General features: G+C 39.7%; 1 protein-coding gene across 1 annotated transcript in view; it reads right to left on the reverse strand.

Annotated features, from left to right (window-relative positions):
* Positions 1-18,986, reverse strand: part of crhr2 (corticotropin releasing hormone receptor 2) — a 46,628-nt gene extending 27,642 nt beyond the window's left edge. Inside the window, exons 1-2 of the mRNA XM_028021371.1 lie at positions 18,703-18,986; positions 18,469-18,588 (exon numbers count right to left, since the gene is read on the reverse strand). Coding sequence (XP_027877172.1) covers positions 18,469-18,588; positions 18,703-18,916 — 334 coding nt within the window. The 5' untranslated portion in view covers positions 18,917-18,986. The remainder of the gene's footprint in view (positions 1-18,468; positions 18,589-18,702) is intronic.
* Between the last annotated feature and the right edge of the window lie 392 nt (positions 18,987-19,378).

The raw sequence follows: 19,378 nt of genomic DNA on the forward strand, positions 1-19,378 counted from the left end.
TCGCCATTATTTTTCCATTTTTTGAGAAAATGGAATTTTAAATATCTAAGTAACACAAACATTCGCCCTGGATCAGGTGGCAAAAAGAACAAATAATCAGATAATTGTATCCATCTCTACACGTCATATGAATTGGTGTGAAAAGAAGATTGGACAGTTTTCAGTCTGCTTCATCTATTTAGCAGAGAATACTAATTTGCTCTTGAGAAGAACTGTGTTATCTCCACTGAAGCACTAATGGAGCCTAAGGCAGAGATGTTTTAGTCACAGCTGTGTCTCTTTAGGCTTCTTGTTTCTCACCATGGCCCGATGACATGTTAGGTAAAACTGCAAGGGCAAACACTTACTTCCCTGCTTGCTGTCAAAAACTTGCCCCTTGTAGCAATTCTGAAGACGGTTGGCGAGAACATATGAGCAAAGGGCTGTGTGCCAAGTATGCCCTTCAGTGAAACTAGCAAACTAATCATGGAACATACTGTCTCTGGATAATGAGAATACATTAAAACAGCATGTTGTCATGTTTCATAAACCTTCACCCAACCTAAATGTATAAAACAGCTTTTTTCTTTTTTAATCTGACCATTGTTTAGATTAAAATAAAGCAAAAATTAATTTGTGTTCACAAAAACAAAATATCAACACTTCTTTTTCTGTGTAATCTAAATATAGCACATTTTAACCTATGTTAGCTATGATTATTTTTTTTAAATATAGGTTTTTGAATGATGTTAAAAATGATTTAATAGTTTCACATCTAAACGGCAAACAGTGCTTTAAATCTAAAACTATTGTTATGGACAGTTTTCTAAAGGCAGCGAAGTAAACACAGTACATTAAGACTTTCATAACACATTTTCAATATAGCTCTCAAAAAAAGAAAAAAATACCCAATTATACAATAAAATACCCTGTGTTATACTCTGAAGTTGTACTCTTAAACATTTCTGTTCTCACTTATCTTACAGACTTTCTCCAATTCTAACAGTGAGTGTGACTGAAACCCGAGATGCAAAATTATCCTCAACTCCTGCTTAATTTCTGTCCCTTATTTTGCTAATTTCATGCTTTTTAATAACAGACACTGACTGACAGTGGGCAGAATGTATGAACTTTTACAAAACAGAAAGACATTAGTGAACATTTACAGTATTCTCAGCAGTTCTGCTATTTAATCTGTCTGAAACATATTTCTGTAGATATTAAATGTAAACTCAAAAACCTTTGTAAATAACTTTCAGTAAAGGAAACTGCCACTACGCAAAACTACTTGAAATTCATTGCATAAACACTTGTTCATCAATGGTGGTCCCTGCAGCTGCAGTTTTTGAGATGAGCCATTTGGGGCACTTGCCAAGAGTAGCAAAGATTCTGCTTGCTGCTAAGAATAGAGAGGTTTCTCAAGGACTGCACTGCATTTTGCCTATCGACCCCCCAGAATATCAGATAACTAATTAATTTGAAGTAGGCTTATTCTGGACTCCATTCATGCAAGAACCTCCACTGTGTGCTATCAGACACTGCAGGTGTCCAAATCCTTGAATGGCCTTTCAGATTCCCCTTTTCTATCTCCCTGGTGGTTTGGAACATAAAAGTGATGTTACTATGGCTCCTCTGTGGATGGCAAAGAAATAATTGAGAAGTGAAGTTCTTCCCAGGTTTTCTACATGAACGATTAGGTGTGTGCTAATTTTCACAGGTTCCCGTAGACCTCAATATGTTACCTAGTTACACCTCTACTCCATTTGTGTAGACACACTTGTGTATTTTGGTCTTTTATTTTCTAAAAATCATCAATCAGGTCCTTGGTTTTGTTGACTTTGAGCATTGGGCTTAATTAACTACTTTCCCCCCGTGTGAATTCTCTGTGCCCTTTCTGAGTTAATAGATTTTATGACATAGTTGTCTATGTGTCATTTATTAAACTTTAAACAGAGGGCGACTGAGCAAACAACCCTGGGGAATATAGCCAGGCGGATTTGTGCTGAGCACCAGAGAGAAGTGCCTCTGCTCATCAAGCCTAAAATCTCTCTGTGAGGAAGCCCAATATCCAGCACAGATAGTCCTACTACTTTCATGAGGTAGATATTAAAAGCCTGTGTCAAAATCATTATTTCCAGGGTTTGTGATGATGGGATATAAGGCAGGGGATATGAAACTCCCTGTAGGTTTGTTGGCTTCAAATGCAAACTGGTCAGGATGGAGGCTGGTCTGAGCGTTTAGTTTGATGTGCCTGGGGATAGGGTTCTAAAAGGATCTCATCAGAATGTGGTGATCCATTTTTCAACAGCTGGAAATAAACTGACAAGCAGAGAGCACTGTGGTCTGATGGTCCTAAAAGGGGATGTGGGAGAGTTTTGCAAAACATTGCCCTTTGGTATTTCTTCCATTCGGTGGGATGTGAGATTGTGGGTGGAATACGTGTGAAACATTTCTGAGGTTTGTTTGATTGCATTCCCAAATCACAGTCAGAATACTATTGTTTAGTGTGTTTTCACTTCACCTCTATATGTATAACAGAATCAATGAGATAGGGACTGCATGGTTGGGGAAAAATACTTATAGAAGTACATTTTGTTCAAAACTTTGCTGAATTAAATGAAAATTGAGTAAATATTACTACATACAACTGGACATATTTATTCCCTTTCCTGAGATTAGACTGGGATATATGTAAGCAGCAGTAAATACTTTTTCTGATCAAATGTAGACAACTAGTGATTAATTCATTACAGACCCTGCAATTAACTCGATAAAAAAAATTTATCGAGTCCCACCACTAATGAAAGCATTTTATTATAATTAACCAGTGACAGTGAAGATCAAAATCCCATTGATAACTTGTAGAAAGGCTATACAATTTATGGCTACACATCTTCTACCAAATTTGACAGAGCCTGAGCCATTTTACAAGGACGAATGGTCAAACATTGTTTCTAGACCTGCAATGCTGGTAGAGACGTACTCTAAAAGACTGTAAATGCACATAAAAAATGACTCCGGTGTTGACAGAGTGGAGCAGCAAATGCTTAACAAAATTTACCAACGTGTACCATTTTCATTCCAATTTACAGTCATGGGCTACCCTACATTTTTTTTAAGAAAAAAAAAATACAATGATATTTGCGGTTGTAACAAATGTAAAGAAAAAAAGTCAACAAGATATTAATACTTTTGCAAAGCATTGTATATGAATGGATTCAGGAAGGCAGACAAGACCTTTCTTTCAACAGCTATCAATCTCATTTCACAGGACAACACAAAAACCAAAAACTAAGGGCACACTTTTTTTCGGTAAAACTGTCTACTTAAATGTCTGTATGATTTAGAAATTTCTGTCATGCTCTGTAGAGCACTGTGTCATGTCCGCCTGCTGTGGCAGTTGTAAGCAGAGCCGGAGGAGGCTGGTGCTGATTGGACCCCATAGGGGACTTTGTGTGCAGTGACTAGTGAAATTTGTGTTACATGTTTGACCTGAATTTGCTGAAGGACCAACCTCTTGCCATGCCGAACCAGGAAAGGGTGTATCGAAGGTTTCAAGTGGGTAAATTCACAGCAGGAAAAGTATTTTATACACGGCTGTGGTGCAGCTACTTTATTCTGAGCAGTAACAGAAAAGATGGGTCCATTGATCTCTTCATGAAACCCAAACAGAAAGCCAGCCTGTGTAGGTGCAAATATGTAACATTTGGAAATGTTTATACCAATGACCCATTGTTATGCAGACAGCAAATTGCTCGATTGTGATGAAAGAAACTTATATTATGTACTGAATGGTTATAAATGTAACATTATGTAAGCATATTCCAAAGGGTGCAAGTATTTAAACTTATATGTTAATTAAAACTGCAAACCATGCTTATACTGTATTTAGACAATAATGCATCAGTTCTGAGCTACAGCTCACCTGGCAGATGTGCAAAGAAACTTGGAGAGAAAAATAAAGAAGAGTGTTTCTGTAACACTAGCTAATAATTACAATGTTCAAAGCCAAGAATTCTCCTAAAAGATTTTTCCCTAATCTTTCAGTGAAAAGACTATAACCCTAAATAATCTGTAGGTTGTGCTCACACATGACCAACTATAGTGGCAAATGATAACAAGTAAAGAATTATCATTGAGTCCTATTAAAATACACATGGAAAAACTAATGTTAGTCCAGTACTGGGGTCCCTACTTCCAGTCTTCTCGAGCTGTTATCCTGTATCATTTGGATGTATGGTTTCTCAAAGACCAAAGATTTGTATAGTAAAATTCCCTCATCAGCATGTCACTGAGCTCTGCAGAGGGATAGGTCTTATTTAGATAACAGTGCATAGGAGCTATAAAAATACTGCACATACGTCCAAAAGCCAAAAATGAGGTACGTCCCCCAAAAAATCTAGATTTATACAGCTACGCACACCATAAATTATAGCTGCACCTCAAGGTTTTCATACAGATTCTGCCTCCAGTTCTGCCCTATCCATGTCCACATTTAACCCTAAATGGTCAATGCAAATTACCTCACTTTAGGAGGCAAATGACAGCTCCCCAGTTGAGCGCACACAGATGTGACCTGTATTAAAATGTGCCTCTTCTACGCTTGGGGGCTATGCAAAGTGGTTAGGAGCCAGTGCCTGAAGGGATAGTCACTCTCCTCTGTCGGTGCAGAGCGCATCAGTACATCAAGTCTGAATAGTTTGAATTTCCTTCCTAATTCTTCCATTTGTAAGGTCTTCTATCGTGCAGAAATACCCACGAGTGTCAAGCACAGAGCAGCTAAACATCAATTTGTCACCCTTGACAGGTCCTCAGGTTTCCAAATCTCCCTATTTTGCTTCAAAGGTGACATTGTTCCTTGGTCCAAAAGTGAAGGTTTGGCCCAAATCTATGGACTTGCTTTAGGAAAATTGCAGGGTGCACCCTGTCAAATATGAGATAATATATTACACATGATTGTATATGAATGGATACATATTGTATAAATAAATAGTTTACCCATATATTTAAATATATTAAAATGGACTTTGCGACATGACAACAAAAAATTAAAAGGGACCAAATGGATTGAAACATATTTCATAGCTATTGTATGGTGTTCAGGGTAAATAAGTAGTGCATCATCACCTTCCTAAAATAACAGTCTCAGTTATTTTTTGCCACAAGTGGGGTTTTTTTGTTTGTTTGTTTGTCTAAAACATCTTTTGGAAATAAAGAGATGGGGATTTTTTGCCAAAATCACTTTTGTCAAAAAATTACTTAAGACTATTATTTTAGGGAGGTGACCATAAGACATTTTACAAAACAAGGTTCTTGAAGGCAAAAACTTTTTATGCATTTTAACAAGAAAATTACAATTACAGCACAGCAAGAGTCTTTTTTTCTGACTAGAGGTTTTTGAAGGCAATTTCAGAGAGAATAACACAAGCTCAGATTTCCACTCCTCATTTTTCTTTGGATGTGTGTTTACAAAATACATTGCATTAACCATGAACCAAGTTGTTTCCATATGAGATAATACCCAGTGTCACAGTTCACATCGGCATATGCACTAAACAGCCTAAACTATGTACCTAATGGAAATATCCTTCATTTACACTTTCATTCTTAATTTCTCTGCTGTTCAATATCAGGGTGGAGGAATCTTTTGGGCACAGTCTTGTGTTACATCTTGAACTGGCACACAGCATCAGCCCAGCAGTGTGCACCAAACCCTGGCAGCCAGACACGACTGGATAATTCAGCAGTGTAGTCATAGGCAGACAGCTCTGTGACAAAACTTTGGCATAACTGTTGATCCATGGAAATAAAAGCCAAATGTTCTAGTTAGGACACAAAATGTTAGTCAAAATATTGGCTCATTTCTTTTAGCAGAACTTGATGACTTTAGACCACAAGTAATGTATCTCAGAAAAGCCTAGTTACCCCTTGAACCTTTTTACATCTCTTCACATGTTAACCAAAAACTTCAACGCATTTTTATGGGAAACTATTAGAGCTATCAAAACAAGAAATGCATAAATGCAAAATGCTGAGAAAATTATACAGTCCTTAAAAAGTTTCTTTCAAACAATTGAGCATTATATCCAGCCCTTCTGAATGAAAATAAGAGCTCCATTTGGATCTTATCTGCTCAGAGGACCTTCTTCCACATGTTTTTTGGCTTTGAATTGAATACATTTGCAGGCATATTTTACATATTTTTGTTCATAAAACTATGCAATATTGTCTTTTCACTTTACAATTATGTGCTGCTCTGTGTCAGTGTGCCACATTAAATGTCCATCAAAGTTTGTACCTATAATGCAATAAAACTGGAAAAAGTTAAAGTGTTACATAAATACCTTTTCGCGCTCAAGCCAGTGTTTTTTGTGTTTTTGCCTTTAGGTTTAACAATCCTGGATATCTCAGTTAAATCATCTCTCATTTCCGTGCTATCTATACCCCTGACAGTGAAGCAGGGTTGCACGCACTCATCTTCTCTGATTAAAGATAAAGGTTCACTGTCTTCTCTGAGTCGGAGATGCACAGCGGCCCTGATAAGTCTCAGACTTTATTAATCCTGATAAGAGAATCAATACATTTCTATTGCAGAAAAAGCAATCTGAGCTCTGAGTTATGTTGATAAGGATGGGACATAATGTGTGGACAAGATGCAACACGTGTCATGTATTTTGTTTTTAAGTGATAAACCTGAAAGAAGTGAATTCCCTAAGTAAATTGTATTTTTGCCAGTTTGAGTAAGCACAAAAAAGCCAAACAGACCACAAAAATATTGCTTTAATTTTCCAAACTAAAACTTCGAAATAGATATTATAACTTTCAGCCTTCTGAACATGTAATCTTGCCTGCGGCTTGACAGAAGGCAAATTACATTAATGTAGCAATGCAGAGAAAGCACATGTGAAAATCCAGTCCCATTCTAATGTTCATTTTATGTAGACCAGAGAATTACATAAATGCAACCCCCCAAAAAACAAGAGCACTGAGGTTTAAAAATGCATAAAGCTCTTAAGACACTCTGCATTGACATTAATATTAATATGAACTTGCAGAAATGGTAAAGAATTCATAACCACACACCTGAACAGGCCTGTTAGATATGTAAGCTCACTAATTTTTCTGAAGGAACTGATGCATTTTGCTGACTTTGAGCTTATGTTCAGAACCACCAAGGTTTTGCACTGAATAATTTGAAAATTCAACAACTGGGAGTTCAAAGCACAAGGGATTGTACTGAAATTATGAGAGTAGGTCAACTTTCTTATGCACGCAAATCTGTTACCTTAAATGTTCACCTCTGAGACTCAGGAGGTAAATGAAGGAGAATATGTTCTCGGTTCGTTTCTAGCTATACTTTTAACACAACAAAATGCATCAAACCTTGGACTGCAAAACAATGTACTCAACTGTCTGATAAGGTTGACTTTACCTGCATATGGTATGTTTTAAAGCATTGTGTTAATTAACACCTGCTCTTGGGATGTTAGGTCCTAATTCTATTCTTGGTCTGACCTATTTTGTCATTTTACATTCTCTCTAGCAGCAAATGAGATTCACTGCGGCCCAGCAGGATCTAAATGTTTCTGGAGTCCTGTCACTTTGTTGTAGAACCTAGAAGCACCCCGCAGATTGGTATCAGCTGTGCAATTTGGAGTTCTATAAATGTTTTTGCTGCTGGACAAAAACAAATTCCTATTAATCAATTGCTTTGCACTACTTACATTTCCAACAGAAACACTGAGATTCATTTTCCTTGTCCTCAGCCTTTAAAAATTTAAAATCCGCCTAATTTCTCTCACTTCTGAAATCTTCATAATGATTCACTGAATATTTCATGTCAGGAACTGTAATGCAGCAAAATTGATTCTGAGACTGAGCTGAAAATGTATGTCACGAGAGTGAGACTGTGAGGCAGGCAATTTGCACACCCAGATCTCCGCCCTTGCCTGCACTCGACACCCATCGCACCTGACCTGAATGTCCCTCCCTACAGGTGGTGGCCCCATGTGAAAGGGGCTTTTAATAGCCTTTTTGAATTGGGCACCATGCAGCCCCAGGTGCCAAAGCTTGGAAAAATGAAAAAAAAAAAAACATTCTGTGTAGAATCAGCAAGAAGGAGCTTCCTCCGCAGAGAGGCTGAGCTCACTCTCAGAGATGGGATGAGGATCTCCATCATCCAGAAGAGCCACTGCTCTTCCACATTGCATGGGGCTAGTTGATGTTTCAGCATCTGATCAAAATATCTCCTAGGCACCTCCATTTCTGCTTTCTGAAATGGAGCAAGTTGAGATGCTCCATTTCAACTTGCCTTCAGGCCTGGGAACATCTAGGGATCCTCCAGAAGGAACTGGAGAGAGTCACTGGGAAAAGGGATCTCTGGGCTTTCTTTCTGGATCTCGAATCATAGATGAGCTAAAATATTTTTTATGTTTTTACGTTTATTAAACATCGACAGTGGAATAGAAGCACCGAACATTCAAAAAATTTTCTTCATTAATATTTTAATGGAGCTATTGACAAGATAATTTTACTAAATGTCATAACAACCCAAGTCAACCTAAGATACATAAAAACATTAATTACTATACGTGTGATAGAGTGGAATGACCATAACAACTAATGCATTTGTAGAAGCATATTTAATGCCAGCTCCTAGAGCCATTCTACCTTATGCATTATTAATGGACTAATTTGTTTTTTTGGGAGGTTTTTTGTTGTTGTTGTTGCTTTTTTTGCATGGGTGGATTTTTTTTGCATGGGTGGATTACCTGGGTTGTTACCAACATCTGGTGTGAATGTCACATCAGTATACATATTAAAAATATACTTATAGAGAAAAGCAGTCATGTGTTCAAAACTCACTTTTCTTACTACCGTACATGTCAAACCCAGATTAATAGAAAGCAAAATTTTTACAAATAAATTATTTATAAAATGTGAAGTTTTTTTGATAAAGCTCTACATATGACAGCTGTACATTGTGGAGGGTCCCAGAGGGCTGGATTTTGTCCAAATTGACATTCAGCTTGTGGGGGGATTACACTCTGATGATGCAGACAGCACACTGAAAGGGCAAATCCAACCAGCAGGGTCAATACGAGAACTGTCTGGCTGTGAAGAGGCGATTCGAACCACAGCTGCACTCATGCCACCTGTCAGGAGCAAAGTTTCACCCTTAACCCACTCTTCAGCAATAGAACGCTGCCTAATTTATGCCAAAAAATTTTATTTAATCTTTGATTGTTTAAGTTGTTCCTAGCCCATGAATTAAACCCAGTTTGAACAGGGAAAACATAGCAGGGATACCTGCAGTTTACTGTGAATTTATAATTCCAGTATGGTGCCTGCCTCATTTGACTATTTAGCACAGACTGTGTGCATGTGTGTGCGCCAAACAGTCAAGCCTCACATCAAAATGGAACTGTTATGATAGTAAGTCACCGATGATGACCAGAAATGGATCGTGTCAAGAGAGAGCCCCTAGGTTTACTGAGGCCATGGGTCAGAGACAGCATGAATACTGTAGGCTGTTGAAAAAGAGGTGTTTTCATGGGAAAGGAACACTCCTAAAAAGAGTTCCCATTGTGTGCTGCAGAATGGGAACTACTACTGTCTAGAGTAATAATGACTGTTTGCACACACACAGAGATGTCTTTACATTTACTAAATGTCCTGTTTTATTCTTTGCAATTGTTTGTCACTTGTGCACATCAAAAAAGCTGTTTTCCATTTCTTTGAACAAGCTGCAAGTGCTTTTGTACCTCCATGCAAGTGATTACATCCAATTGTCTGCTCTTTCCTTTATTTTCAGTTACTTATGTTATGTTGATTAAAATGTATTATATAGGTCTTTTTTGAATAGTCTCATCCTTTACAACATTTAAGCATAAGTTCACCCAATAAGTCTTTAGATATAAAATGGCAAAAGAAGTTGTCATAATATGTGAAGAATATTTCTATACATTCACAGTTGTCTTTTTCTCCAAATCTGTCCATGGTACATTACTTCATGGTGAGCTTCAGGAGGAGTAGAAGACTGCACTGTAAATCCTGCAGCACTGCAAAAACTGTTTTCTTAAGAAGATTGTCCTATGTTCCCATTTATACTTGTTTTTGGTTTTTACTTTGAGCTCTGCATTACTATTTTCTCCTTTCTGTATCACAATGGCATGGTTTGTGAACAAATTATAGTACAAATAGTAAAAGTCTAAATATGAATCTTGCAAATTAGAATTTACAAGTGTCATCAAAACCTAACCCACAGTTTGCATCAAAAAAATCATTCCATTGTAAAATGTTATATTGGCAATGCATGACTTAGCAGTTGGACTATCTTAACTGTACACCAGTGTTGTATAGTAACGAAGTAAAAATACTTCACTACTTTACTTAAGTATATTTTGGAGTACTTCATACTTTCCTTGAGTATGAAAATTTTTGATGACTTTCACTTTTACTTCACTATATTTCCGAACATAATTGCATACTTTTACTCCGATACATTTTCAATGTGTGGTTTAGTTACTCGTTACAAAAAGCGCGAGAGAGAAACGCAAGTGTTTTGACCCCACCTACTGATTAGCAAGTAGCAAGCAGGCTACCGAACAAAGTCCGTAGCCTACTTGCCTGTGTCAGGATCTGTGTTTTTCTGTGTTTATTTAGAGTTTTCTGTGTCCTTGAGTCTCTTCGTTGTCCTGTCCTCCCCTTGATTGTTCCCAGGTGTGTCTCGTTTCTGTGATTACCCGCCCATGTATTTAACTCCACCTGTGTTCCTTGTTCCTCGTCGGGTCCTTGTCGTTGTATGTCGTTGTCAATGTCTAGTCGTCGTGTCCATCTGCCTGCTGCTCGTTGTTTGGACTGTGTTCCCGTCATTAAAATCATCATTTTCATTTCTACCTGGGTCTCAAGCGTCTGCCTCACCACCTCACACCGCACCGCTTCCTGACAGAAGGACCCGACCAGACCGAACGGTGAGGCACGCTATTTTTTACTTTTCATCATGGACCCAGAGGAGTTAAAGGAGCTAACTGAAACGATCAGGGAGTACGAGGAGGCAATGGCCAAGCCGTACGCTGCCATCCGACGCCTCGGTTTCGCCATCCGCTTGGGACTGCTGCTGGACTACTGGGTTCCTCGCTTTCCGCACCCGGGTTTTGTGGAGTTGCAGAGGGAGGCAGAGTGGGAGCGTAAGGCGGCCCTAGCCGTCATGGCTGGCGAACCTCTGCCTCCCAAGCCGCACAGTTTCTCCGCCAGCCCAGATCCCGCTCCAGTTCCGGGACCAGCAACTCCAGCCGGCGTTCCGGTCGGCGCACCCCCGGCCAAGTCAGCCGGCGTTCCGGTCGGCGCACCCCCGGCCAAGTCAGCCGGCGTTCCGGCCGGCGCACCCGAGGCCGAATCAGCCGGCGTTCCGGCCGGCGCACCCGAGGCCGAATCAGCCGGCGTTCCGGCCGGCGCACCCGAGGCCGTTCCGGCCGGCGCACCCGAGGCCGTTCCGGCCGGCGCACCCGAGGCCGTTCCGGCCGGCGCACCCGAGGCCGTTCCAGCCGGCGTTCCAGCCGGCGCACCCGAGGCCGAATCAGCCGGCGTTCCAGCCGGCGCACCCGAGGCCGAATCAGCCGGCGTTCCAGCCGGCGCACCCGAGGCCGTTCCAGCCGGCATTCCTGCCGGCGCACCCGAGACCGAGACCCCCTGCGTTCCTCCCGAGACCGAGACCCCCTGCGTTCCTCCCGAGACCGAGACCCCCTGCGTTCCTCCCGAGACCCCCTGCGTTCCTCCCGAGACCCCCTGCGTTCCACCCGAGACCCTGACCTCCAGCGCTCCGACCGAGACCCCTTGTGCTCCGACCGAGACCCTACCTCGGGGGGCTCGTCATCGCCGTCTGTGGGCGGCCCCTGGGACTCCCCATTGCCACCTCCAGCGCCGTGGACGGCCGCTGGACCGCCTCCGGGGGTCCCGCCTCCGTGGTTCCCGCCTCCAGCGCCGCGGACGGCCGCCGGACCGCCTCCGTGGTTCCCGCCTCCAGCGCCGCGGACGGCCGCCGGACCGCCTCCGTGGTTCCCGCGGACGACCGCCAGACCACCTCTGTGGTTCCCGCCTCCTTTGCCTCCGCCCACCCTGTGGGTAGTTTTTTGTTTGTTTATGGACTCTTGGCCCTTCTTGTGTTTCCGCCCACGATGGTGGGTTGTTTTTTGTTTTTCTGGACTCTGGCCCCCCGTCCAGCGCCCCTCCGCCCACCCTTGTTGTGTTTTTTTTTGTGGGCGTCTGGTAGCCGCCCTTGAGGGGGGGGTACTGTCAGGATCTGTGTTTTTCTGTGTTTATTTAGAGTTTTCTGTGTCCTTGAGTCTCTTAGTTGTCCTGTCCTCCCCTTGATTGTTCCCAGGTGTGTCTCGTTTCTGTGATTACCCGCCCATGTATTTAACTCCACCTGTGTTCCTTGTTCCTCGTCGGGTCCTTGTCGTTGTCAATGTCTAGTCGTCGTGTCCATCTGCCTGCTGCTCGTTGTTTGGACTGTGTTCCCGTCATTAAAATCATCATTTTCATTTCTACCTGGGTCTCAAGCGTCTGCCTCACCACCTCGCACCGCTTCATGACAGCCTGGGCTTGTTCATCACCACCAATAGGATACACCTGTTTCTCTTCTCCCATTAAACACAAAGCAAGTCTCGCAATCAGCCGCGGTCACATGGAGGAGGAGACGGAGACCACAACGACTGCAACTACGTCAGACACGGCTCCAGGGGAACCACCAGCTGGTGATGAGAGCCCATGGCCTTATTTAAACACAATATACTCTTTCGTGGGTGTTAAAGATTCGTCGTACCGTATGCAGTTTATGTTATTCCTGCCCGAAGATGTGGAAATTCTATCTTACAAAAACTCCCCGTCCAACTTGAAGAAACACATCGAGGTAACGTCTTATGAAATGGTTATAATCCTCCTGTTTCAGTAACTATAGCTTGGTCACTAGGCACTACTGTATTGTGAAACGTTGACCATAAATGAACTTTGTTTGGCATTGTTTCAGTTCCACACGTGGTGTATTTAGCTTAGGCCTAATGTTGACTGTAGCAGGCTACCTAGACTCCTCTGTTCAAGGGGGGACAGAAGCCATAGCGATAGCAATTTAGACTAAATTTAACGAATATAGGAAAGGCATGCAAGTTCAAAACCAGGTTTACAGATGCCAATAAGCTGCATTTCCCTCCCAATTCTTTTTTTCTTTTGCATAATGACCAGTTGTGTGCACCACCTACTGACTGTAGCATTGACTGATTCACTGATTTGTGAAGTAGAGTAATCGTAACAGCTCTTTTTCTTCATGTTGGCCGCATTTTCTGTACTATTTATTTTTCTCATTTCAGCACTGACCTTACTTGAAGGGAAAACTTAAGGCTTACAAAAACTTTGTATTTTCTGTCCTGGAGGGTACACTAAGAAGCTGGTTCAGTTGTAAAGCAGGTTAAGTTAACCTTGTGCTATAGGTAAAGCACCTAATTTTCTTAACTAAATGATGCCTGCAGGTATATCTATTAGCAGGTTTAATTTTGCCTGCACTTGGTTGGGTACATTATTTTAAGTGTATTTGACAAGTTTACCAAAATATAAAAAATGTCATTCAAACTGCATTTGCTTTGTTTTACTTTTTACTTGTACTTTTCATTACATTACTTGAGTACATCCATTTTTACAGTAATTTCCATACTTAAGTACAAGAAGTTTCAGATACTTTAAGACTTTAACTCAAGTAACATTTCAGTCAGTGACTTTGACTTTTACCAAAGTCATATTTTGGAGAGGTACTTATACTTTTACTTGACTCTGAGATTTCAGTACTTTATACAACACTGCTGTACACAATGACACAAGGACATGTCATTCCAATGGCACTGACATGTTCATAGACATATATTTACTTTAAGAGATGAGCTAAGGATTTTGAGTAAGAGATTGGCTTTTGAAGGTAACCTGGGGAGTTTGGCCATTTGTACAAACTGTTTTGAGAAATGCACTTACTGTTTTGCAAATGTTATGGATGATTCAAGAAATGTACCAAAGCGACCGAGAAAAACTATAATTAATTAATTTTACCTACAGCGCTGTCATGCACACACAGCAAGCATATCCTGCACAGACTCATCTATTTAAAATAAACAGTTATTTCATAATTAGTATAATAAATTATGCTTTCATCATTAGGCTCTTGCCATCATTTTCATAAACTTTAATTAGATATGTTGTTGCTTGTGGTGAAACCATCACAAAAACATGATAATAAACAGAACACAAATGACTGCAATAATCAAATAAGAATTTAATACCACACTAGAGAAATTTAGCAGAGAATCACCAGAGGAAACTATATCCTGACTTAAAAACAAATGAAACAGCTGGAGCATAATTTGGGTTAATCGGACAATATGCAATCGCATAGGCTCATTAAAATATGTGGCAGAGGAAATTATGTGAGATTACAACTATTTGCTCAAGGCAAGCAAGGAACCTTGACATTTGTCAAGCTCAAAAGAGACCTCAAGGCTGCAATACTTAATAGCGCTGAACTGAAAGGTAACACAGTGTGGTCATGCAATACAGACGAGGAACTAGCAAGGTGGAGAACATTAGCAGTACTGAGTGTCAGGCAAATACAGTGCCTTGCAAAAGTATTTATATCGCTTGAATTGTTTTATTTACTTTTTATCATGCTACAACTACAAGCCTCAGTGTTTTCTACTTTGATTTTAGCTTTATTAAGCAACGCAAACTAATATTATTATGAGGTTCAAGAAAACATTTTCAAACACTCTAAATGTGAATTAAACTTATTTTTATGGTTGACCAAATGTTATTGTTGATAAAAATATTTAAAAATGTGTTTGTATTCAGTCCACCAGACTCAGTTCTTTGGAGAATCGTCTTTTTCTGCTTTTGTGACACATGTACCAGCTTCAAACATCTACAGGGAAAAGTATTTTCCTAGTTTTCTTTGCAAAAGAAGTAAAGCTCAGTCACATTGCATGGAGAGCATTTGAACATCAGTTTTCAGGCAAGTTTTATGTCTGACAGTGCCATTCTAAATCATGACTATTCTTCAAACTCAGCCATTTTACTGTAGCTCTGGCTATATCTTCCGAGCTGCTGTCCAGCTGGAAAGTGACCCTTCATTCCACTTTAAAGCCTTTTGTAGCCAGAAGAAGGGCTGCTCTATTTAAACTCAATCCAAACTTCCAATCAACTCCAACCAGCTTTCACATCCTTGCTGAAAGGATTCCCTACAGCATAATGTCGTCACTACTAATATTTATCTACACATACTCAGAAAGAACCAATGCATGCATCAGGAAATCATGAAAACTTCACACGGAAAAGCCCTGACAGGCATTTGGACACAGAATCTTCTTGGAATCATGCAGTAACTGTGCCATTGTGCAGTCGGTTGCAAAGTTTACTGGCAAAAATTGTAGAAGTCTACTAAAAGGGAATTAATGCATGCCACACTTTACAGATTTTGTTTGTTTGTTTTTTTAAATATCAAAATCATGTCCTTCCACCTCACAATTAGGATGCTCTATAAAAAATAAACAGTAAAATATATTTAAGTTTGTGCTATAAGTTGCTAAAATGCTAAAAATATTTTATTGTGGCATTTGAATACTTTTGCAAGAAACTGTGGATGTTTTACAGTGCTAGTTTGCAGCTTTCTTCTAGTCTCAGGGATAGATAGCCTTATTTCTTGGCTACAGTTTCTCATCCTCCTTGAAAACGTATGTGAACATGCCGTCAGAGCCCTGGTTGACTAAAGCCACAGAAATAATCCAAAACACCCACTTCACGAAACAATCAATCTCAACAAAAGAGCACCCCACCCTCCTTATGCAATCTGTGGATCTAATAGCCTGAAACAACTTCAAATTTCCAACCACACTTTTACCTCCTGCAGTATAAATGCCAGGATGAACTCTTAACACAAAAGAACACAAGAAGAGCAATAAACTACAGCACTGACATCACTGCTGTTAATACAACAACAAATATATATTTTTTTCCTTTAATGTTGGTCAATCTGGAATTACATAGTGGCTTTGTTAAAGCCACTATGTAGGTCCAGGACCTAACAGGAAACATTACATTTTTGGAACAGTACAGGAGTGTTGTTATTTTGTAAAGTTGAGCTAATGGTTTTGTGGGTCTCATAATTGGTACAGGCGTTGCATAATATGACAGTGTCTGTGCTCAGAGAGGCTGTTCTCAGCTGCTACAAATGCTATTAGCCAATTGAGTTTACAAGCCTGCAAATAAACACCACCCACTTGGCATATGTTGTTGATTTTAACAAACTCATATTACAGCTGAGATTCACACACATAAGATGTGGCCTTTTAGCTGTCAGATTTGATATTGTGCTGAAAGCATGGGACTGCTTTTACTTCCATTTTGACCTTTATTAGGTCAACTTACTTAAAGTATTTTAGTGCTTCCATTTATTCGTCAGAGCAGTGGCCCATGAAGAACTCGTTATCTCTAATTCCTAATTCGGTTGGTAAAATGTGTAACATCATTGCATTGTTGCGATTATTTGTGCTGACAACAGAGCGTTTTACATAATCAGGTCAAAAGTCCCTCATTCATATGCAATTAGCAAAGTGCGGACTTTCCTATAGTTATAATTTTTTACCTCGCTTTTTATAGTTTAAATTTGAGTTGCTCCTTTTTACTCCAGTCAACGTATTTGGCAAAGCTGACACTGCATATCAATCAGTGGTGGTTCTAGTCCAACTTTAACAAAGTGAGGCCAAAGAATGTAAAACAGTACAAAGCATATATGCATTAAATGAGCCACTATTCCAAACAGCCACATGCTGCTCTGGGGTTGCAGGTTGCAGACTCCTTACCTAACAGATGAAAACTGTTAGTCTTATTTCAATAGAAATGTAGCTAAAAGTGTAACACCTTATGTAAAAAAGGGGGCAGGACTAGTTCTACAGAGGCAGTGGCCCTGTCGGCACCTGTCTAGAACCGTCCATGTCAAGCTCCACACAAAATCCACACACTGAAAAATAGCAGCAGCAGCATGTTTTTCTTAAACTGGGACAGGGAAGCGGAGAAAATAGATGGAGTAAAATACAGGGTAATTCTCAATGAAAACATTTTTAATACTGTAAGAGACTTGGGACAGGGTTCAGCATCCAGCATGACAACAGCCCTAAGTACAGCTAGAGTTCAATATACAGTAATGGTTAAACGGTAGTCATGTGAAAGAATGAACCAGTCAAAAACGAAGGGTCTATTGCAGGGATCAGGAGCCTTTACAGTCCAAAGAGCTATTTTTGTGTTTAATACATCTAACTTCAACAAATTTTTAACCCCAAATGTTTCATGACTATTAAAGAAAAGATGACTTATTTGATAACTATATACAATACAAAATGTGTTATTTATGATCAAGAACTAATTTTATTTTTAGGTTATATAATGAAATAAATGTTTGCAAGGATTGCAATTTTTTTGAAAAATGATTTAACAAAAAGATTATGTTTTTCAATTTATTGCCAAAAAATAGATCTAAAAAATTAATCATTTATGGTACTTTTAGTGTCATTCTGTTGGGACATTCAATGCAATTATTAAGTGAAAAACCTAAAAACTGCATAAGAGTTTGAAGACTTAAGACTTAAGACTCATTGTAAATTACTTGCAGCTTGAGACCCCAGGTGGTAAGACATGAAAATTGGTGAACATAGATGGTCTTCATTTAATATGATCTTAAACTATTTTTCAAGAGATGAATAAGTAACCATGTTGATGCCTTGATGAGCAGAAAAACAGCTCCAAAGATTCACAGATGTAACTATTGCAGACTGCGGTTTTGGAAAATTATAATTTTAAGGTGACTAAAGACAAACACGCACTACAATTTTTAATTATCTTCAAAGCCAAATATAATCGTCTTGCTTTTTAGAATCATGTTATATTTTATGATGGACAGTCACAAAAATCCCAATGAAAAGTGCTGAAGTTCAGAGCTGTAACATGACAAAATGTGAGAAGAGGTATAAATACTTTTACACTTTGAGAAATTGGGATTTACAATTAACTTTTTTGTTTTTATCAATAATTGCCCTTTAAAGTTGCATGAAAAAAATATCTTTCAAGTAGCTGTTTCAACAACAGCAGGAGTAATAGGTTACCGTCAGTTGTGCTTTACATCAGAACAGAAGGAGGGTCAGTGAAACAAGAAAAGGTTTTTGTCAAATGAACCTACAACAAATGAAAAATTTCTAAAAAGAGCCAGTGGTAAATCAGCAAACTGGTGGATCCAGTTACATGAAATCAGGACGTTTGGCAATAATCAGCATTTACTCCAGACCTATTTTTATGTAAATTGATTATCACTTAAAAAAAAAAGCCCACTTTTAATTTTAAATTATTTTTAATAAATAAACTATTTTTCAAACTTTTGCTGTTATTATTATTATTAAAATATCTTACTCGTTGTGTTGTACTTTACTCCGTTGATGTAAGCAGGGCACGGTCTCTCCACAATCCTGCCAGTGCTACTCCGCGGCCAGCAGGTTCCAATCTCATCAGTAGTGACATTGCAATATAAACCTTAGGATAGGGCAACATATACAAAACAAAAAAAATGAAACTGTTAGGTATTTTCAAGGTGCAATAACACAAGAAAAATCTGAAGAAAAGAAAAACAAAACATATCCATCTTACCATCAGCGCTCAGCAGAGCCAATGAAGCGTTTTCATAAAAAGTGTCTTGAAAATGCTCTATCAAACTACAGTTCAGCTCCTCGAGCTCCCCCAGTATGATATCATAAACAGAAGCATCCATCGTGAAAGCCGACTGCTTTTCAGTAAGCTGACGGGACCGGTTTGAAGTTGGAGCAGAGATGCGCGCACTGAGCCCAGTGGAGTTCACGGGCATGTGAGTCGTATGAGCAGAAATGACAAGAGGAGAGCGGCTGATGCGCCTTCTGGGAGCGCGTTCCTGTACGGCCAATCAGAGCCGCGCTCAGCCGCTCCATATATCCGTCCGTGGTGAAAGGAGAGACGGACAAGAGAGTCTGCTCACTCATCTGACCACATCAGGGGCGGTTGACATTTCACACATGCAGCGCAAGTGTCAAGTTTATTTAGCTTACGGTGAAAAAGTCGGAAACATTGAAATGGCAAAGTGTAAGTAAAGGGTGAAGGTGGAATTTCCTAACTTCAAAAGAAAGTCAATGATATGCGTTAGTTGTTAAGTTACTTTTCAATATTTGTTCATAAAATATGTATATTTACGCCACCTACACAAGGGTGTCCAAAGTCAGTCTTCAAGAACATGTTTTAGTTTCCTCAATGATACAACACACCTGGATCAAATAATTGCTCATTAGCAGGACTC

This window comes from Xiphophorus couchianus, chromosome 6 (assembly GCF_001444195.1).
Source record: "Xiphophorus couchianus chromosome 6, X_couchianus-1.0, whole genome shotgun sequence".
NCBI lineage: Eukaryota > Metazoa > Chordata > Actinopteri > Cyprinodontiformes > Poeciliidae > Xiphophorus > Xiphophorus couchianus.